The sequence below is a fragment of the Mirounga leonina genome, unplaced genomic scaffold (assembly GCF_011800145.1).
Source record: "Mirounga leonina isolate KUSES-001 unplaced genomic scaffold, KU_Mleo_1.0 Mir_115, whole genome shotgun sequence".
Taxonomy (NCBI): Eukaryota; Metazoa; Chordata; class Mammalia; order Carnivora; family Phocidae; genus Mirounga; species Mirounga leonina.
The window spans coordinates 70,121,820-70,144,021 of NW_023270268.1; the positions used below are offsets into that span (position 1 = coordinate 70,121,820).

At 39.1% G+C, this 22,202-nt stretch overlaps 1 protein-coding gene across 1 annotated transcript in view; it reads right to left on the reverse strand.

The window, feature by feature from the left end:
* The window catches only part of GNB4 (G protein subunit beta 4), a 57,997-nt gene that overhangs the window by 13,451 nt on the left and 22,344 nt on the right, over positions 1-22,202 (reverse strand). The window contains exons 2-8 of the mRNA XM_034999354.1: positions 18,075-18,172; positions 10,668-10,706; positions 9,872-9,978; positions 8,181-8,244; positions 6,263-6,425; positions 5,001-5,067; positions 4,693-4,894 (exon numbers count right to left, since the gene is read on the reverse strand). Coding sequence (XP_034855245.1) covers positions 4,693-4,894; positions 5,001-5,067; positions 6,263-6,425; positions 8,181-8,244; positions 9,872-9,978; positions 10,668-10,706; positions 18,075-18,131 — 699 coding nt within the window. The 5' untranslated portion in view covers positions 18,132-18,172. The remainder of the gene's footprint in view (positions 1-4,692; positions 4,895-5,000; positions 5,068-6,262; positions 6,426-8,180; positions 8,245-9,871; positions 9,979-10,667; positions 10,707-18,074; positions 18,173-22,202) is intronic.

A 22,202-nucleotide genomic window follows, 5' to 3' on the forward strand; every position in this document is an offset into this window, starting at 1 on the left:
AAGGGGATCCCAAATTGAGCCCACAGATGTCCCAGAGTTGAGGAGACAGCTGGGAATCCAGGGAGTCCAAGGCAGCTAGAGTTCACAGGCCAGAAACCGGAGAGGACAACCCTCTCTTCTCCTGACAGAATGTCAGGAGATGGTAAGGGGCCCCTCAAGTATTCAGCTGAGTACTGACCACAGGTATGTGAGGAAACTACTCAAGCACAGGAGATACCCATAAAGATAACAGGAAACAAGCCAATGCTCACCCAGGCCCAGGAATAATGTCTGTCCCTCCTAGAAAGGGGGGAAACCTCACAATTCACTGGGAAGAGAGATCATAAGGTTTTCCCCTCACTGGTGGGACAAACTTAAGCATACACAAAGTGGTGCTCTGGTCCACCTAACAAAACTGAAATGTAAGACCCGAAAGGATCAAATTATTTCCAAATAACTATTCCCTAGGACAAAGCTAAATAGTATTTATATAAATACAAAATTATCCAACACCCAACAAGGTGAAATTTACAATGTCTGGCATCACATCTAATGAAAATCAGACATGCAAAAGCGAGAAAATATGACCCATAATTAGGAGGGGGAAAAAAAATCATTCTGCTGACACAAACCCCAAAAATACCAGATGACAGAATTAACAGACAAGGACAAAAAGCAATGTCTGAGATTAAAAAGGACACTGTATGGGTTTAATGGCAGATGAGACACTGCAGAAGTGTACTGAGCTGGAAGACACAGCAACAGCCAACTATCCAGAGTGAAATACAGTGAAGAACAAGGCTGAAAAATAAAATGAACACAGTATGAGTGAACTGTGGGAACACTTCAGGTGTCTTAATATATGTGTATTTGGAGACCTCAGAGGAGAAGAGACAGAAATATATTTTAATGATAATGGCTGAAAAGTTTCCAAATTTGATGAATAATCCACAGATCCAGACACGAGAAATATCAAGAAAATTATACAAAGACACATCATAATCAAGTTGCTTAAAAACAAAGAGAAAGGGCACCTGGGTGGCTCAGTCGGTTCAGCCACTAACTCTTGGTTTCGGCTCAGGTCATGGTCTTGGGGTTGTGGGATCAAGGCCTGCGTCGGGCTCCATGCCCAGTGCAGAGTCTCCCTGAGCTTCTCTCTCCCCCTCTCCCTCTGCCCCTTTACCATGCCCCAGCTCAACTTGTTCTCTCTCTGAAATAAATGGATAAAATCTTTAAGAAAAAAAAAATAAAAGTAGCCAGAGGAAAACAAAGGACACACTGTGTAGAGACCAAATATAAGCATGACAGTACATCTCACATCAGTACCAACATAAACCAGAAGACAGTGGAATAACATCTTTAGAGTATCAACAGAAGGGGGGAAAAAAAAAAAAACAGTGAAAATATTTTTCAAAAATGAAAGCAAAATAAAAAATATTTTAGATATACAAAAGCTGACCGACTTTAACAGATTTACACTATAAGAAACATTAAAGGAAGCCTTTCAAGAAGAAAAATAGATGAAAATCTGAACCCATAAACAAAAGAATGAGGAGCACAGAAAATGGTAACTATGTTAATAAACGTAAAGACTTTATTTGTTAAATCTCCCTAAAGGAGCATCAGCTCTTGAAAGCAACAATAATATCAATGTACTGTAGGGTTTAAGACCTATAAAAGTAAAATGTATGACAACAATTGCACAAAGGCTGGGAGGGGAGAAGTGGGAGAATCCAGGTAAAAGGTGCTTATCTATGTGTAAAAGTGGTATAAGAGCACTTAAAGGTAGACTGCCATAAACTAGAAATGTACACCACAGATTTTCTCGGCAACCACAACCACAAAAAACAAAAACCAACAAAAATATTGCTAAAAAGCCAAGAAAGGAAATTTAGAAATTCAAAAATTTTTTAAAACCTCAAAAGAAGGCAGAAAAAGAACAAAGAATAGACAGGACAAAAGGCAAAGAGCAAGATGGTGGATTTAAACCTAATCATGTCAATACAATAATCACATAAAATGTAAATGGTCTAAACAGTAACAGACAGAAATAGGACTTTTTTTTTTTTTTTTTAAAGATTTGAGCGCATGAGCAAGCATGAGCAGGGGAGGGGAAGGGGCAGAGGGAGAGGGAGAGGGAGAAGCAGACTCACTGCTGAGTAGGGAGCCCGATGCAGGACTCGATCCCAGGACCCTGGGATCATGACCTGAGCCAAAGGCAGACGCTTAACTGACTGAGCCACCCAGGCGCCCCAAAATAGGACTCTTTAGACCCAACTACTGCCCTATAAGAAAATCACTTTGAATATAAAATACAAATAGCAAGTAAAAGCAAGGAAAAAGATACGCCCATGCTAAGACTAATCAAAAGAAAGCTGGGGTAGTTCTATTAATATCAGACGAAAATTTCAGAGTGAGTAATATTACCAGGGATAAAGAGGGACATTTCATAATGATAAAGAAATCAACTGACCAGGAGAACACAATAAGCCTAAAGGTTTATGCTTTGAAATACTCACTGAAGCAAAAACTAATAAACTGCAAGGAAAAATGGACAAATACATGATTAGAGATTTCAATAGCCCTCTCTCAATAATAAATAGAAAGAACTGACAAGTATCAGTAAGGATACAGAAGACCTGAATAATACTATTAACCAACTTGAGATAATTGTTATCTGTGGAACTCTCCATCCAGTAACAGAATAGAGATTCTTTTCAAGTGCAGAACAATCAATGACCAGGCCAGACTGTATTCTGGACCATAAAACAAGTCTCAAGAAGTTTAGAATCCTATAAATCATGCAAAGTGTATTCTTGGACCATAATGCAATTAAAAACTAACAAAAATAAAGATATCTAGAAAATCTCCATATATTTGAAAACTATGTAACATACTTCTAAAAAACTCATGCATCAAAGAGATCAAAATTATAAAGAATTTTTAACTAAATGAAAATGAAAACACAGCACATCCAAATCTGTGGAATGCACCAAAAGCAATGTTTAGAAATTTACCACTGGGCGCCTGGGTGGCTCAGTCGGTTAAGCGACTGCCTTCGGCTCAGGTCATGATCCTGGAGTCCCTGGATCGAGTCCCGCATCGGGCTCCCTGCTCGGCAGGAAGTCTGCTTCTCCCTCTGACCCTCCCCCCTCTCCTGCTCTCTCTCTCATTCTCTCTCTCAAATAAATAAATAAAATCTTTAAAAAAAAAAAAAAGAAATTTACCACTTTAAGCTTCAATATTAAGAAAAAAAAGTTTCAAATCAATGGTATCAACTTCTACATTACACACCTAGAAAAAGAAAATGAAACCCAACTACACAGCAAAGAAATAATCAGAAAAATCAATTAATAAAGCAGAAAAATAGAGCACACTGTTCAAACCAAAAGATGGTTCTTTGAGAAGATAAAAGAAAACAGATAAACCTCTACCAAACGTATTCATTTCCTAGGGCGGCCATGTAACAAAGCACCACAAACTGGGTGGCTTACACAGCAGAAATTTAAGGTCTCACAGTCCATGTCTAAGGGCTGTGGATGGCAGTCTTTTCCCTGTGAGTCTTCACACTGTTTACCTTCTTTGCCTGTTGGTCTGGAGCTTTCCCCTTTTTCTAAGGATACCCCTTATCTTGGATTAAATCACCTCCAATCTGGTATGACTCAGCTAATCACATCTGCAACAACCCTATTTTCAAATAAGGTCACATCCTGAGGTAGTGGGGGTTAGGACTCAAGCCTATATCCAAGTAAGACATTAAATTTGTAGTTAAATCTCTTCTCACAAAGAAAATTCTCCTAGAGAGCTTTCACGGGGAAATTAAACCAAACATTTAAGGAAGAAATAAGACCAATACTACACAATCTGTCCCAGACAACTGAAGTGGAGGGAATGGTCCCCAACTCTGCCTACAAGACCAGCATTAGTCTCATACCAAACCAGAAAAAACATTTGAAGGAAAAATAGAACCTTTATGAATATGGCTGTAAAACTTTATAAAAACTTTTATAAATCAAATGCATTAATATATTAAAAAAGTTATGCATGATGACCAAGAGTGGTTTGTCCCAGAATTACAGGGTTGGGTTAATATTTGCGGGGTGGGGGTGAATCAACGAGAATTCACCATTTAACAGACTAAAAAAACAAAAACCACATGATCATCTCAACAGATGAAGAGAAAGCATTTAATAAACTCCATTCATCCCTGACAAAATCTAAGCAAATTAGGAAAAGAGAATACCATCAACCTGATAGAGGTGATAGGATGAGAGATGGAGAAGACTAGGTTTACCTGCTCTAAAATTCTATTTTTCTAACCAGGCTGGCCTACTAATAGGGGGTGGGGGTAACAAAGCATTTACTTTCTCAGATGTTCAACAAAATTATAAAAAATGGTTTTCAATATGTGAATAAATAGAAAGCTGTTTTTTCCCCAAATACATCTTCTTACAAAATTAGGAGTGTCTTATACACATAAGCATTTGTATTCATAGTAGTTCTGGAAATCCTAGTCACTTCTACACAGTTTAGCATTTGACCTACATAGGACAATAATAACCACAAATGACTACTTCATTTTCATATATACGAATACTTACCTGGCTTATCTATTTGTGGTTACCTCTTTGGAGTTTTTGTTGTTAAAATCACGTTAAAGATTTCAACAGTTCATAGGCACAATGCATTTCTTTAGAAATGCTATTTACTTACACTGACAGCATTAATATCTGACACATGTCCAGTGAAAGACTGTCTGCACATGCCATCTCGAATATCCCACAATTTTGAAGAGGCATCACAAGCACCAGAAACAAAAGTCCTCATGTCAGGACTCAGAGAAAGACTCATCACATCTCCAGAATGCCCAGTGAATGTGGTGGTCTGCTGGGCAGTTTCGATGTCCCATAAAGCACTATAATTAAACATAAATTAAAACAATGACTATTAGATCTTTCCTAATGTTAGTTCCCGCTACCACCCTCAACCCCCGAATCAGTGTTCTTGTGGGCCACACTTACCAAGTTGTGTCTCCTGAACTTGTAACAATTTGGCTGTCATCTAAAAATCGACAGCAGGACAAGTAGCCTACGGCACAGAGAGCAACACATTTCAGGTTATCACTGACGGAGTGACTCAATTACCATGTGAAATAGTAACGCATTTTTTTAAAACCCAATACATGGGCAACAAATGTTTGTTAGTATAATCTATAGTTCTACTTTTAGTTACCTCAAGTTCCATGCTGTCTGCAACTCAATTTTATCAACAAACTCTCAGGTATTTACTATGTCGATGGGGCGCCCTGTTAGACACTCTGAAAATGACAAACTTAGGACACAGTCCCTTCTGCCTACTATGATTACCAAAGACAGAGAGATTCCTTTACACCAATCTCTATCATCTATGGAAGACTAGGTTAGGTACACTGGGAAATCCTTTAATAATGCTGTGAGAAATTACGACAACCTCAGTGAAGGCTTCATGGAAAAGGGTCACCTGAATGAGAATTCACCAGTGTTTCCAAATATGGAAATGGCAGGAAAATGCTATTAGAGATTTTTGTAAAAAGCATCATCAAATAGTACTACCAAGAATTCGGAGATTTAAAAGTATTCGTGGAGAGGCAGAAGCCTGATGAGTGGCAATAAATTCCTTATTAATACTGCAAACCAAATGCTACAGTATGGTGTACACTCTATGGTGTGCATGCTGGCAAATCAAGCAATGCACTACCACATTCGTGAAGTGTTTTCCACTGTGTATCTAATACACACTTTTAATTACATAACTAAGTACAGATGCCAAAATCCCGTAACTGTTATATGGTTGTAGAGAAAACAGAAAATTCTATTTTATGCGCGCCAACCCCCCCCCACCCGCCGTTTTTTTAAAGCAGGCTCCATGCCCAGCATGGAGCCCAACACAGGGCTTGAACTCACATCCCTGAGATCATGACCTGAGCCGAAATCAAGAGTCACTTAACTGACTGACCACCCAAGTGCCCCTGTATTTGCTTTTTCTTTTCTTTTCTTGTTTGAATATTTTACAATCAATCTGTCATTTTTATAAAATTGACTATTTTTGAAAGAAAAATAAAGTTACAGTCATCATTTGTAGAACTATAAAGTTGGTCCTTTGCCGATTCATATTCCTTTCTCCTCTCACTTGATTAACACTCGATCTTCAGCAGCTGACCATGATTTGTCACTCGTTCTCGTTGATTGGCTCCCTTAGGAGTCCTCATACTTGGTAGGAAAGGACAATATTTAGTGGAGCTCACCTGTGTGACCCGGTAACTCTCGGCTCACTCTCACGTTTCCCTCTCTGGTTTTTAAGTTATATATAGAGCAGATGTTGTCCAGCCCTCCACACGCGACATAATTACCGGAGGGAGCGTAGGCACAGGTCATCACCCAGGAAGACCTCAAAGGAATAGCATGCATCTGTACAACAAATATGACACACAAAAACTATTACTAAGATTACAAAAACAGTCCATTTTTGAAAACAATTTACAGTGAAGCAAATATTATTAAAAATTAAATGCATCTAACTAAAAATAAGCCAAATTAAAAATGCAATGTTTAAGAGAACAATGAAAAATAAAATACTAATACAGAAAAAGTAATAGGCATGTTAGCATTTATCACCAATTCATTCGGATTTAAGTGTTCTTTTTCAGAAATTATTTTAAGAGGACGCAGAATGTTTCAATGCTAATATACCCATTCAAAATATTAAGTGCAAAATGTTAAAGAATTGAATAAAATTCTTTGTTTTTGCAGTAACAGTCAAAAGAGGAATTTCCTCCAATATAACACTGAACAATGCAATTATCAGAGCCAATTAAAATGGTTCTTCCATAAAAAATAAAAAAATAAAATGGTTCTCCCATGAAGAGATAGCTCCGTGGGGGCGCCTGGGTGTCTCAGTTGGTTAAGCGTCTGCCTTCGGCTCAGGTTATGATCCCAGGGTCCTGGGCTCAGCAGGGAGTCTGCTTCTCCCTCTCCCCTCTGCCCCTCCCCCTGGCTTGTGCACTCTCTCTCTCCCCCAAATAAATAAATCTTAAAAGAGAGAGAGAGAGATGGCACTATGTCCTAATAGTAGGATATATACTCTGCACCCAAATTTTAAAAATGTCCATAGTTTGCACTGATCTGCCCACACCGCTCTGGTGCCTTATTACCCAATACCAAACATTTCAAGTAGGCGGCAAAATTTAAGGTATACGGGAATAAGCAAGGCTAAATGGTGATTACTATTATGCTCTCACTTAAACCTAAAATATTTTAAAAGCTATTTTTGTTCTAGGAAAATATAGTTGAAAGACATGCTGGATGGGCCAATTAATATAGAAAAACTGTTATAAATCGGTCTTAGCTAGCTTTAAAATCTCAACCAGGCTGAAGTTATTATTTACTTCACAAAACAGTACTTTTAAATCTTCAATAAAAATAGTGATAGAAGTATACACAGAATCTAAAAGGTATTTCATGTGTGTAAGTTTTCTTGAAGCTTTTCTGCTACCACTCAACCCCTTTACACCAAGGATTCCTTCCGGTGGACACATTAGGAGGACCCACTGGGTTCTGCCAAGAGACAGGGAAAAGTTGTAATTTGCCTCCAAGCTACTGCATCTTCTGAGCAATCCAGAAACACCAATCAGTGGCTAGAGTGGACCCAAGGAAAGCCTCACACTAGCATTCTGGCTTACCCACAACTAGAAATAAAAATCTCAGGGTCTCTGCCCATTAGGAAATGGGTAAGTTAAAAAAAAAAAAAAATCATTTAAAGGGGCACCTGGCTGGCTCAGTCAGAAGAGCGTTGTGACTCCTGATCTCAAGGTCGTGAGTTTGAGCCCCATGTTGAATCTAGAGATTACTTAAATAAATAAAACTTAAAAAATAAATAAATAAATCATCCATATGTAAAACTGATGCACATCCTTTTCTAATATTAAAATACAAAGTAGGCGACTCAAATAAAATACACTGAATGATAGTCCTACCACTGTCCTTGGGAACATAAAAGGGCTTAATATTAAAAGCAAACACTAAGCCCAAAGAGAGGATCTAGATTAAAATAAATGGAATAAATTTATCTTTGAAGGAAATTGGTTTGAAGTAATTGAATAAAGGAAAGAACTGTTGGACACCAGACAAAATAAAAGGTTAAAGAAAATGACTAAGAAATCCTACCTTATTTGTTGTATAGCTATCCCAAATAATTAATTTTCCATCTTGGGAAGCACTGACTAGTAGCCTAGAGGAACAAACACAAAAATAATTTGACACAGAGGAAAAAGTAGTTTAAATTAGTCATGCACTGCATTACTGTAGGGCAGTTCAGAAAAAAATATTTTTCTAATGAAAAACTTGATACCAGAAAATATCCTCCCAACTTAAAAAAATAAAATTTATTTTGCATGCTAAAGTTTTCAATAGGACATAGATTTTAGCAAAATTTAAACATTTTGGGGTGCCTGGGTGGCTCAGTTGGTTAAGCGTCTGCCTTCAGCTCAGGTCATGTTCCCAGGGTCCTGGGAGTGAGCCCCGCATCGGGCTCCCTGCTTGGCGGGAAGCCTGCTTCTCCCTCTCCCACTCCTCCTGCTTGTGTTCCCTCTCTCACTGTGTCTCTCTCTGTCAAATAAATAAATAAATAAATCTTTAAAAAAAAGAATTTAAACATTTTACTAAAAATGCCTCTGGTTAAAATTCAAAAAAATGATGCAACTTTTTATGGCAACAACATTCTAGTTCTTATTCAAGATTCTGATAGTAGCTGAGTGGTTCATTATTTACTGACTTAAATTTAATGACATATAAGCCTAACAACCATATTTCACTCCACCTAAAAATCTTAACTGAGAGCCTGTGAAGGCAAGGCAGCATTATGGGTATGATGCAGGACGTGCCTCCTGCCTTTTGAGGCCTCTACCATCTGGCAGAGAGAAGGTATTTACACACATTTACAATAAATTAAGTAAAAATGGTCAGAGGGGTGGTATAAAAATCAATGCTACAGGAAAGTAAAAGGGGGACAAATACCTCTGCTTGTTGAGTTTTGAGAAAAAGAATGCATACTGAAAAACGGAATTCTGTAAGCTAAAGGTAGAAGTCTCTATTCTGTGAGGAGGGTATGTTCATTGACAAGAGGAGGAAAAATACAGCAAGTGTTTCAGGAATTGTGAATTTTCCAGTTGCACAGAGTGTGTGAGAAATGGGCATTACAGCTGAGAAAAGTGGACCGGGCTTGAACAGCAGAAAGCTTTGTCTGCTGGCTAAATATGAACTCTTAACAACTATTAGTTACTGAACTTTTTTGTTTTGCTTTGGACATTTTCATTAGAGTATAAAATTCAAAAGATACAAAAAAAAGCTACCCAGTGGGGGAAAAAAAAGTCACCCTCCTATCCCTGTCACCAAGTCACCCGGATCCCTTCCCTATAGGTAAATAACATTAGCGGACTTTATGTAGCGGCTGCCACAAATTTATCATCAAAGGGAAGATAACAGTAGGATACAAGGCAGAACCTGAATTTTTTTTTTAAGTAGGCTCCATGCCCACCTTGAACTCACAACCCTGAGACCAAGACCTGAGCTGAGATCAAGAGTTGGACGGACGCTTAACCGACTGAGCCACCCAGGCACCCTGAAATTAAATTCTTTAAAAATCAATTGGCGGGGAGCCTGGGTGGCTCAGTCGGTTAAGCAGTTAAGTGACTGCCTTCGCTCAGGTCATGATCCCAGGGTCCTGGGATCGAGCCCTGCCTTGGGCTCCGTGCTCAGTGCGGAGTCGGCTTGAGATTCTCTCTCTTCTCTCCTCCTTTCTCCTACCCCTCTCTCTCCCCATTTCTTTAAAAAAAAAAAGGGGGGGGGCAGGTACAAACCTTGAATCATATCCCCAATGCATAGCATAGATCTTAGCTAGGTGACCCCTCAATGTACGTCTCGTTCGCATTTGTATTCGGCCCACAGAATCCATATTTGATGTGATCTTTAGAAAACACCAAGAATGTTATTTTTACATCTTAGACATAGCTCAGACAATAAAGTAGATATAATAGGCATAAGAAGAAGACAAATTTATAGCAATAATCTCAGAGCCATTATAGGATCAGTAAGTTAAGAAAAAGCATGACTTAAAATGATCCCATTTGCACACCTTCCAATGAGAATATCTATTATAGACTATTAAGAATATGTATCTCCCAACTTTAGTAAAAAAAAAAAAAAAAAAAAGAGCCACAAATAAAAACCAAATAGATGATCAAACAGTAAAACACGTATAATTTTAACTGTCCATAAGAAAGCAAGCTTTAGTACAGCACATAAAGTATTTCCTTAATAAAAATTATCAATATTAAACTAATGAAACCTTCCTAAGAGTTGATGTAAGAAAAAAAAGTATAATAGCGCATATCAAAAAGAATCAGAAGTTACCTAAAAAAATACATATGAATCTATGTATTTTTTAGAGTATTTGTTTTTCCACAGGCTTCTATTTTAACAAGTATGCTTTAAAAAGCACATGTACATCATTTGACAAATTACAGATTAGTTTTTAAATACAGATCTTTTTTCAATTAAATACGATAAAAACCACCTGAATGTCATTTGCATCCGTTATCAAGCTCTTTCATGTGAATTACTAAAATGGAGAAAAAAAAACCAAAACAACTTTACCTGAATAAGCGTTGCATCATTACATGCTTTCCTAGCATCCTAAAGAAAGAGGATTATAATACATTTAAACATGGAAATCTCTAGATGGGACTTAAAATACTATTTTCATTGAAAATGTAGACTGACAAATACACCTTTCACTGTACCACATATTCTTTATTTAAAATTCAGTGGTTAGTATCTTCACAACTTTGTGCAACCACCACTAATTCCAGAACATTTACCATAAACAAACAAACAAACAAACAAAAAATCCCTACACCTCCCAATTCACTCATTCCCTGGTAATCACTAGTTTACTTTCTATCTCTATAGATTTGCCCATTCTGGACATTTCCTACAAATGGAATCCTATAATATGACCTTTTGTGTCTGGCTTCTTTCACTTAATGTAGGTTTTCAGGGTCCATCCGTGTTGTAGCAAATGTCAGTACTCCATTTCTTTTTTTTTTTTTTTTAAAGATTTTATTTATTTGAGAGAGAGAGAGAGAATGAGAGAGAGCACATGAGAGGGGGGAGGGTCAGAGGGAGAAGCAGACTCCCTGCCGAGCAGGGAGCCCGATGCGGGACTCGAGGATCATGACCTGAGCCGAAGGCAGTTGCTTAACCAACTGAGCCACCCAGGCGCCCAGTACTCCATTTCTTTTTATGGCTGAGTAATAGTCCGCTATATGGATGGATCACACTGTTTATCCATTAACTGACGGACTAAGTTCTTTCCACTTTTTGGCTTTTGTGAATAATGAGGCTGTAAACATTCATGTACAAGTTGTGTATACATGTTTTCAGTTCTCCCGTGTATATACCTAGGAGTGGTGGAGGATGTGATAACTCTACGATTAACTCTTTAATCAAGTGTCAAATTGTTTTCTTCACAGCAGCTGCACCATTTTATACTCCCACCAGGAATGTATTAGCTTTCCAATTTCTTCACATCCTCACCCACAGTTGTCCTTTGTATTATTATTATTATTATTATTAGCCATTTTCATGGTTGTGAAGTGGTATCTCACTGTAGTTTTGATTTGCATTTTCCTAATGATTAGTGATGGTGAGCATCTTTTTCATCTATCTGTACATGTGCTTACTGGCCATCTGTAGATCTTCTTTGGAGAAATGTTTATTCAAAGCCTTTGCCCATTTTTAAATTGCATTATTGTTGAACTGTAGGAGCTCTTTATATATTCTGGACACTAGATCCTTATCAGATGTATGATTTGCAAATATTTTCTCCCATTCTGTAGGCTGTCTTTTCATTTTCTTGACTAGTGTCCTTACAGAAGTTTTTACTTCTTCGGTTGCTTGGGCTTTCAGTGTCATATTAAACTGCTGCTGAATCCAAGGTCACAAAGATTAACAGCTTATGTTTAGTTCTAAAATTTTTACTTTTTTTTTTTTTAAAGATTTTATTTATTTGATAGAGAAAGAGACAGCACGAGTGGGAGGGGCAGAGAGAGAGAGAGAATCTCAAGCAGACTCCACAGACTCCACCTGAGCAAGAAGCCTGATGTGGGGCTCCATCCCAGAACCCCGAGATCATGACCCAAGCCAAAACCAGGAGTTGGACGCTTAACCAAACTGTGCTATCCAGGCACCCCTAAATTTTTACACTTTTAGCGTTTATATTTAGGTACTATTTTCAGTTAATTTTTATAAATGGTATGAGGTAGGAGTCCAAATTCATTCTTTTGCATGTAGATATCCAGTTGTCCAAGCACCATCTGTTGAAAAGACTGTTCTCTCCCTCTCAAATGGTCTTGTTATCCTCGTTGGGAAAAAAAACAAAAAACAAAAAACAATCGGCCCTAGATACATGGGTTCATTTAGGGACTCTCAATTCTATTCCATTGTGCAAATATACTTCTGGTTTATGATTAAAAGATTTTAAATTTCATCCCCATGAGTAAAAATGAACTAGGTTGATTTAATAAGCCCATAGTATTCAGTTATATGTTACTAAGCTTCAGCAAAAAGCTTCAGAGTTCGCTTTTGGCTTGTTCTGGCATCTAGAAGTTGAGGTGATAGGAAGGATATTTATAGCATACCCAGGTCATTTCAGAAATATTTTTACAAATATATAAGCACTTCTTTAAAATGCTTAGTATCTGTATACAGTGTACTTGCAATCAGAAATACAATATTTTAGATCCAATGAGGAAAAGATAGGATACGTCAGGAAAACAATTTATGTAACAGGTAACAGCTCTGAGTCACATCTATACATTAATAGCAAGGTCCTTACATGTAAGCAGGTATTTATGTTTAAGCATTACAGGACAGCCTTTCAAAGAGACCTTAAATTTTTCCACAAGCTGAAGGGAATTATCAGAAAGAAGATAATAGTGAACAGAAATCGATAGAACAAAATAACATTTAATAAGCAACAAGAGGTTTTAAACCGGGGTTCTCAATAAATTGAGAGGATGCATATAACATGGGAAAATCAAAAGCACAATTCTTCCTAATAGACTTGAAACAATTTTTCCCCCTCTCAAAAGTCAGGGTAGTATCCTCTTCAACTCTTCTTCCCTACTGCGCTCAGCATACTCCTGCCGCCAAGAGGAAGCACACAGTTGTTAAATAAATGCCCCAAATGGACAACTTGTCCCGTCAGCCGAGGGAAAAATGCCTACCTCCGCTTGCGGCAAAGACTACATGGAATACACAAACCTTTTAACTGCCCTTCAACCTATTTATAACACTTACAATATTTCTATGTAAGGCTATTCATAAGTAGTTACACAAACATATGATCTGATTCTCTCATTCTTAGTCAAACCTCATTTGGCAAGGAATAATTGGGTCCAGTTTCCTACAATGAAAAGAATTTCCAGAAACGACAGTGATGGCCTGAGCCACATTCTAAAAACAGGGTTTTCTGATTTTAAGCTTTGTGAAAATGAACTATCATTGTTTAGGTCATCTTTCTTAATTCAGTTATTCAATTAAAAAAAACACCACAATCTGTGTCAGGTTCTATTCTGGGCATAACAGTTACAGCAGCAAACCAGACAGGCCAGCCCTCAGAGGGCTTGTAATATTAACGGGACAATTAAACTGTAAGTGAAAACTATTGACTAGTGCAAATCGGTAAAAATTAAAACGCTGGAATATAAGCATTCTACAAATAGTTACGTGCAAATCATGAAAAGATTCTATTCACATGCAGAAGAATTTACTCTTATGACACTTATCCATTATAAAACTGAATATAAAATTATTCCCAATTAAAGGCTGAAGTCCATATTGCCCACCATAATCTAAGACATCTTTGTGTAAGAGAAAAGTGAAAAGAGAAAAAAATAACAATTACGAAAGAAAAGTCTGTTTCCTCTACTTTTGTTTAATTTAAAATATTTAAAAATACTGCATAAGATTCCATACATTTCTATGATGTCAGGTGTTTACACCACAGTGAAGTATACAGTTAGATTATATTTTAGAAGTGAGGGAGAAAGAGAGGGAGGGTCTTTAAATATAGCATGACATGATTAAATGGAGAAATAAAGTACATGGCACCTTACATACATGTGGTTACTTGAAATCATGGGAGAGGAATGTGAGCACCTGCACCCACGCAATTGTGTTTGGGATGCTGGTGAGCTACGAAGAATGATTAGGACACAGAATTTTCCATCCAAGTACAAGTAGCAGAGGCAAACGCGCACAAGGAACCACAACACAAGGCCAGCTGTGATCAACCCTGTAACACAAATCCAAAGTGCTGTATGAGTAAGGAGCTACCATTTCCTGGTAAGTCCTATGCACGTCATTTCACATGATCTTCTCAACAAACCTACACAGTGGGCACTGGTATTCTCACTTTACAGGAAAGATATCAAGAATCACAGAAGTTAAAACTTGCTCATGGCCACAGAATAATGAAAAGCTGAAGCCCATGCACTTTCCACCATGCCATGCTGCCTGCCTTCCAATAAAAGGAGAATAAATCCAAGTACAGGACTCTGGTGAGGCTTTTCAGAGGACTGGGACTCAACGAAGAGGAGTCGCGGGAGAAAAAGTGGAGCCAAGGTAGTATAACCCTAGGCAAAGGAAACCATTTGTAAAACGGCGATGAAGGGGGAAAGAGCAATGCATGATCAGAGAACAGCCACCAGACTACAACACAGGCTGAAGGGCTGGGAGGGCATGGGATATGGTGTCAAAATATACCCGGCCTGAGGGGCTCCTGGGTGGCTCAGTCAGGTGAGCATCCGCCTTTGGCTCAGGTCATGATCTCAGGGTCCTGGGATTGAGCCCTGTGTCCAGCTCCCTGCTTGGTGGGTCTGCTTCTCCCTCTCCCTCTGCCCCTCTCCATAGCTTGTGTGCACACACATGCTCTCTCTCTCAAATAAATAAATAAAATAAAATCTTAAAAATATATATACACCTGGCCTGAATCCTGGAGCTACCACTTTGTAGTTATGTTACCTTGGCAAGTTATTTCATCTCACTGAGGATCAGTTTCCTCATCTTTGAAACAAAGCAACACCATCTACCTCACAGGGTTGCTAAGAGGATTAATGAGATTAGCCTGGGACCCTGTGTTTGGCCAATCATTCCAGGCAAGGACACCACAAGGAAATTACAGACCAATATCCCTGATGAACACAGATGTAAAAATCCTCAACAAATTGGCAGCAAAACAAAGTCAACAATACATTAAAACAATCACACCATAACCAAGTGAGACTTATTTCAGGGATGCAAGGATGGCTCAACATCACAAATCAATGATACAGGACATTAACAAAATGAAAAATAAAAACTGTAAGCTCATCTCAAAACATGCAGAAAGGCATTTGACAAAATTCAACATCCACTGATGAGAAAAACTCTCAAAAAAAGTGGGTACAGAGGAAGTGTGCCTCAACATAATAAAGGTCCTATATGAGAAGCCCACAGCTAACATCACACTCAACAATGAAAAGCTGAAAGCTTATCCTCTAACATCAGGAACAAGACAAGGATACCCACTCTCCCCACTTTAATTCAACATGTTACTGGAAGTCCTCACCAGAGCAATTAGGCAAGAGAAAGAATAAAGGCCTCCAAATTGGAAAGGAAGAAATAAAACTGTCACTATTAGCAGGTGACATATTATATATAGGACACCCTAAAGACTCCACAAAGAAAACCATTAGAAATAAATTCAGTAAAGCTGCAAGATATACAAAATACATACAAGATACACAAAAATCTATCCTTTCTATACACTAAAAACTATCAGAAAGAAATCAAGAAAACAATCCCATCTACAACTGCATCAAAAAGAATAAAACACCTAGGGATAAATTTAACCAAGGAGGTGAAAGACCTGTATACCGAAAACTATTAAGACACCGATGAAAAAAACTGAAGACACAAATCAACGCAAAGCTATTCTATGCTCATGGATTGGAAGAATACTGTTAAAATGTCCATACTACCCAAAGCAAGCTACAGATGCAATGCAATCCCTATCAAAATTCAAATGGCATTTTTCACAAAAATACAATTTTACATCCTAAAATCTGTATGAAACTGCAAAAGATCCTGAGTAGCCAAAGAAATTTTGAGACAAAAGAACCGAACGGGAGGCATCACGCTCTCGGATCTCAAACTGCATTACAAAGTCACAGTAATCAAACAGTATGGTATTAGCATAAAAATGGACGTATGGATCAATGGAAGAGAGAGCCCAGAAATACAGCTATGTATGTATGGTCAATTAACTTATGACAACAGGGGAAAGACTCTCTTTAATAAATGGTGTTGGGAGAACTGGACAGCCACAGCAGAAGAATGAAACTGGACCACTGTCTTATACCATACACAAAAATAAACTCAAGATGGACTAAACACTTGAATTTAATACCTGAAACCATAAAACTCCTAGAAGAAAACACAGGTGGTACCTACACATGCACAGGAATATTATTCAGCCATAAAAAGAAAATGAGATCTTGCCATTTCCAACAACGGTGGATCCTGTGAGCATTAAGTGAAAAAAGTCAAACACCATAGGATCTCATTTATATGCAATCCAAAAAAAATAAATATCCAAGCTCATCTATACAGAGAACACTTTTTTAAAATGACACGGTCATGTGACCACGTGCTTAGCCAGTCAGTCTGTCCTGTTCAGCTTCTGGGGCAAGTGACACAAAGCCAAGGTGGCAGAGAATCCATTCTGGTGTTGGCACCATCTACTTCAGAGATTATTCTGTGAAGCCTTCTCTCATCATTCCAGGCAAAATAAATCCCTCCTTTGTTTTGACAACTTTGTCAGACATCTAAACTACCAAACTCAAGAGTTCTTACTCACATCTAAATCATCCACTTCCTTGAATTCCTGGCAGTGAGATTTGGTTTAGGATTTCAAGCCAATCGGAATCAACATTTTCTTGGTGAGTGTTCTTCAGCCATCCTTTGTTCTTTCCACCCCTTTCCTCTCTTTTCTTGTAATATCCTTGTATATATCCTGTGCTCAATCCTTTCTTCTCATTCTTCACTCATCGAATCAGAGGAGTTCTTCTGAAACAGCTCTTGCAGAAAGTTCACGGTTGCGGGGTTGGGGGGCCAGCAGTGTTCCGAGCCATTAGGGATTCTTCTGGCTTTGTGCTGAAGTTCTTCATGTGTATCCCTTACTGTGTCAGCCCTTGCTTTCTCTGCAGTCAGGAGGCAGAGCCAGGCTACAATTCAGTCTCTTTCCTCTACCCTGCTCTCCAAGAGGCTTCCTAAACATGAAGGGATATAGACATGCCATCTTTTAGCTCTATCTTCCTTGATATTCCTCCATCCAGGGAAACATCTGTTCCCACTGTTCCAGAGGATTACTGCTGTTTTTGCTGAGGGAGTACTACCCACTTTGCAGAAACCCTCCCTCTGAGCCTTCTGACACCCTGATGCATCACTGTTCGATTCTTGGAGTGAAGTTCTAAGTGTCTTTTAATTTTGTTGTCAGATGGAACTTGTATTTAAGTTCTTTGCTGTTTTGAGTTGATTTCCAACAGTAAAAGATGACAGACATTATTATGCCACTAATAATTTCTAATGTTTTTCTGCAATCTAATAGAGATTCAGATTTTTCTAGTGTATTACAATGTGATAACATCTGCCTCATCATATTGCACCAAAAACCAAACTACGATTCCAGGTGTGTGACTAAGAGAATTAGGTTTGTCTTTCAGCAGGAATTACATATAGAATATTAACTTCTTAGGGACACAGAGGTCGTAAGTCCACACAGATATTTGTTAGGAATGATTTTTAGAGAGTACTTTAGAGGTACGATAAAAACAAATTGACCACTTCAAGACTGATACATTTAATATATGTAGACTGATCCAATAATGAACACATCTTATTCATCGCTGGTACTAAATAAAAATGTTAAAATTCCAAAATGAGAAACTTTGCTCTTACCTGGATCTGATTCCGAAGCTGTTCCGCTTCCTGCCTCAACTGCTCCAGTTCACTCATCCTTTCACTTGTTTGCCTCAGAAATTAGCAAGTGAAAGCAACTGTCAAAAAAAAATAAATAAAAATAAAAAACCAGAGCGAGCTGAATTCAGTTCTCCATTTAAATATTAACCTACTTTCTAAACTACTGACATATAACTTCTTTTTCATCCTTCTGAAACTCAAGTGAGCTAGCAATTCCAAGTTCCAGTAACAACCGACTTAGATCTAGATCACTAACAGGGTCTGATGGAGAAGGTGATCGGAGGATGGAAGAAAAATCCTGAGTTGTAATATTCAAGACTAAATTACAGACCGTTAGTACTAGAATACAGCCCAGTAGGAAATACTTGACAATACTGCAGAGAGCACCCATATCTATTTATCCCCATTTAGATGTCTAATAGGCACCACAGAGTTCATACGTCAAACCTGAACCCCACTCTACCCCCAGGGTCTTCCCTGTCTCAGTAAATGGAAATTCAGTCCTGTCAACCCTATAAGCCGAACACCTGGGAGTCATCCTTATTTCTTTCACACCCTACATATAATCCATCAGCAAAGCCTGCCAGTTCTTCTTTCAGAAAAATATCTAGGATCTTACCAACCCCGATAACTCCCACCCTGCCTACCTTGGTCTAAGCCACCACCATCTTTCACCTGGTCTCCTTTCTACGGCCCTCCACCACACCCCAGTCTATCCTAAATACGGCAACTGAGTCATCCTTTGTTAAAACACCAGTCTTTCTTCTCCTTTAAATGCTACAAGGTTTTCCACTCCCATTCAGAGGAAAACCTAACTCTACCTTGACCTACAGAGCCCTACCCAATCTCTTACACCCCTCTGACCTTGTCAATCACACTGTCCATCTCACTCTTCTCCACCCACTCCAAAGACTTCTTGATGTCCTTTGAACACACTAAGTAGGATCTAGTCTCAATGTCTTTATACTTGCTCTTCCCTCTGCCTGAAATGCTCTTACCCCTGATATTTTCATTGCTTGCTGACTTTTCCTCAAATGCTACCTCCTCAGAGGGACCTTTGCTGATAGCCCATAGCCACTTGATGACTCAACACCATCTAGCATGTATTTGCTTATTTGTTGTTTCCTCCTGGTAGAATGTAAGCTCCTTGAGGCTGGGACTTTGCTTTGTTTTTTTTTGCTACATCCCCAGCGCCTAAGACACTTACCCAGTAAATTAACCTGAAATAGCTTAATAAATAAAGGGAAAAAAATTTTAAAGGATTTAGGATGAATCACAGAACCCAAAGGCAGGCATATTACAACCTCGGGAAGAAACTGAAGCTGAAAACTTATGATAGTATTCTTTCTCTACCTGTCCCGTTTTTCTCTTCCTATTTTTCTTCTTTCTACAAAATCACTTTTTCTGCTTCTCCAAGCACAAGACCCAGTTTGTATTTCCTCAGGTCAAAATTAGAGACCCAAATGACCACCCTATCTCCAAATTCCCGTAAGAGAGACTCTGATTCCCATAAGGGAAAATCTGGGAGCGCCTGGGTGGCTCAGTCGTTAAACATCTGCCTTCGGCTCGGGTCATGATCCCAGGGTCCTGGGATTGAGCCCAGCATCGGGCTCCCTGCTCTGCAGGAAGTCGGCTTCTCCCTCTCCCACTCCCCCTGCTCGAGTTCCCTCTCTCGTTGTCTCTTTGTTAAAAAATAAATAAAATCTTTAGGAAAAAAAAAAAGAAAATCTGTTTCTGGTGTCATCCTGCATTCACTTCAACCTGTAGTACAAGTATCCGTTTATTAGGGTTAACTTTATTTTGTCAAATTAACAAGTTAATCTATTAGGATTGCTTGGAAAGGCATTAAACCGTAAGTAAGAACTGACATCATTCTAATATTCCATGTCCAATTTACTACTATAATATAGCTCTCCATTTATCTAAATTTCCAGCAAATTTTGATCATTATAAGGCTTAACCATTTTTTGATGAAGTTCTGTTTAACAACTTAGTATGTTCCTCAGGGAGTACCAGGCTGGTTAGATTACTGCCAATCTGGAAGATCATTCTGCCTAACTGAAGATAAATAGCATTCTAGGTTCTTTAAATTCACAACCTTAATTACCCTTGCTGGACCATACCGAGGCTATCACTGGCCCCCAAATCCTAAAAACTCTGGTTCTGATGCTGCTTTATTTTCTGAGTTCCAAAAAAAATCCCGGGCATGCAAAACTGATGTAAAGCTCTTACTGAGTTGCTAATGTACCTAAAAAAGGAGTATCAAGGGGCCATCACAGGTCTCATTAGTTTCAGGGTGTTCAAAACCACCACTTACCCACCCACTACTGCCTTCCCACCCCAATAGCCACCTGCATACAACTGACTCTCTAAAGCGGAGCTTCTCTGCAACTGTAAGCAGAAAGGGTAGGGGTCCCCGAAGAAAGGCCAGTAGACCTAGCTTTCTTGAGAAGTCATTTCGGGCCCCCAGACATCTTGGGAAAGAATGTGAGAACAAACAGCCACTATCAGGCCAGGAGACTGACCTGACCCACACTCTTGAGTTATCTCTGCAGGATCTAAATCCCTCTGAGCACTCAGATACCAGTCCCACCCGAGCCACAGAATTGATGATCTGGCCTCTGCTTTTGCAGCTCCCCGGGACTTTGACCTGGAGTCCGTCACCTTAGGACGACTTCTGCCCCACCGCCCAGACCCCTTCATGAGTACAGACGCATCCTAAGCTTCAAAGGTCCCCGATTTTGCCCTTCGGGGAGACACTGCTTTTGGGGGGAGGGGGAAACCCACGGTTCTCCTTTACTTACTGCAAGTAAAACCCTTCCTTTTCCTTTTCTTTGGCTTGGTTGTGTCTTTTGGCTCAACTCCCACCAAGAGGCAAATCCAGTTTCAGGAAACACGGCTAGCAAGAGCTACTCAGGATATACTAGGATCTGTACCAAATGGAGATTTTCCAGCATGGGTGCTGAAACGGATGGAGTACCATGAACAGACAGCACACAGAAAGCCGTTCCCTCACCACCACTACTGGATGGGTTACTTTTGGGAGAGGCCATGGGTCCTGAATACCCCTATACATTTTTCCGGGGCCTGCCAAAATATAAGGCCCTCATCACGCTCACCTGGGCCGTTTCTCAGGGTTGTATTTGGAGCAAGCAACCTTGAGAGATGAGACAATGTCTCCCTGCCAAGACAGAGCAAAGCTTGCTTCCACTTATTATAAAAGTGGTACATTCCCCAAGCTCAGTGTTTCTGGGCTGTGACACAAATCCAATGTATGTGTGGCATCTATCTAGGCCCACCTGTGTTAACCCCATAGGAACTGAGGAACATGGGGGAATCAGCACAAACCAACACCAGGACAGGCTACTTGCTGGGCTGACCAAGGAGTCTCACGTCATCTGCTAGCGTCCGTGAAACAGTAACAGGCGAATTTACTAGCTGGTAAGTAATTAAAATCCCAGACACTTTGAAGTCCTTGAAGGAGAAGGTTCATAAGGGAGATGAGGAGTTCAAGATGAAATATCATGAGTTTGTGGTACCTCTCCTCTTTTTATGGATATAATGACCTATAACATTGTGTAAGTTATTGTATAAGTTTTAGTTATAGGATGTGATTTGAAATTTACATATTGCAATATGATTACCAAAGAGTTAACTATCCCATCACACAATTACCATCTCTTCTTGGTAAAGAGAACATTTAAGATCTAATCTTTTAGCAACGTTGAGGCATACAGTACCAAGTGGTTGACTATAATCACTACGAGGTGCAGTAGATCTCCAGAACTCATTCATCCTCTACCTGCAAGCTACACCTCCCTTCCTAAACAGATTAGATTCCAGGTCCAGCACTTCACCCACAATTTTGCCAGCACCCTAGTTTCCCAACCCTTTTATGTTGTCACACTCAACAGACAAAAGCCACAACCTTGTATGAATCCAACTACCTACCTTTTGGCCAAGTACTCAAGTGACCAAACACTGATCAAAAAAGTCAAACAGGGCATATTAGTTATACTACAAATTCATTTCACCCATCTCAACTGGGCCCTCAAAACCACCCAGCAACCCTATGCAGCTTTTTACTCATCACTTCTACTCTTACTA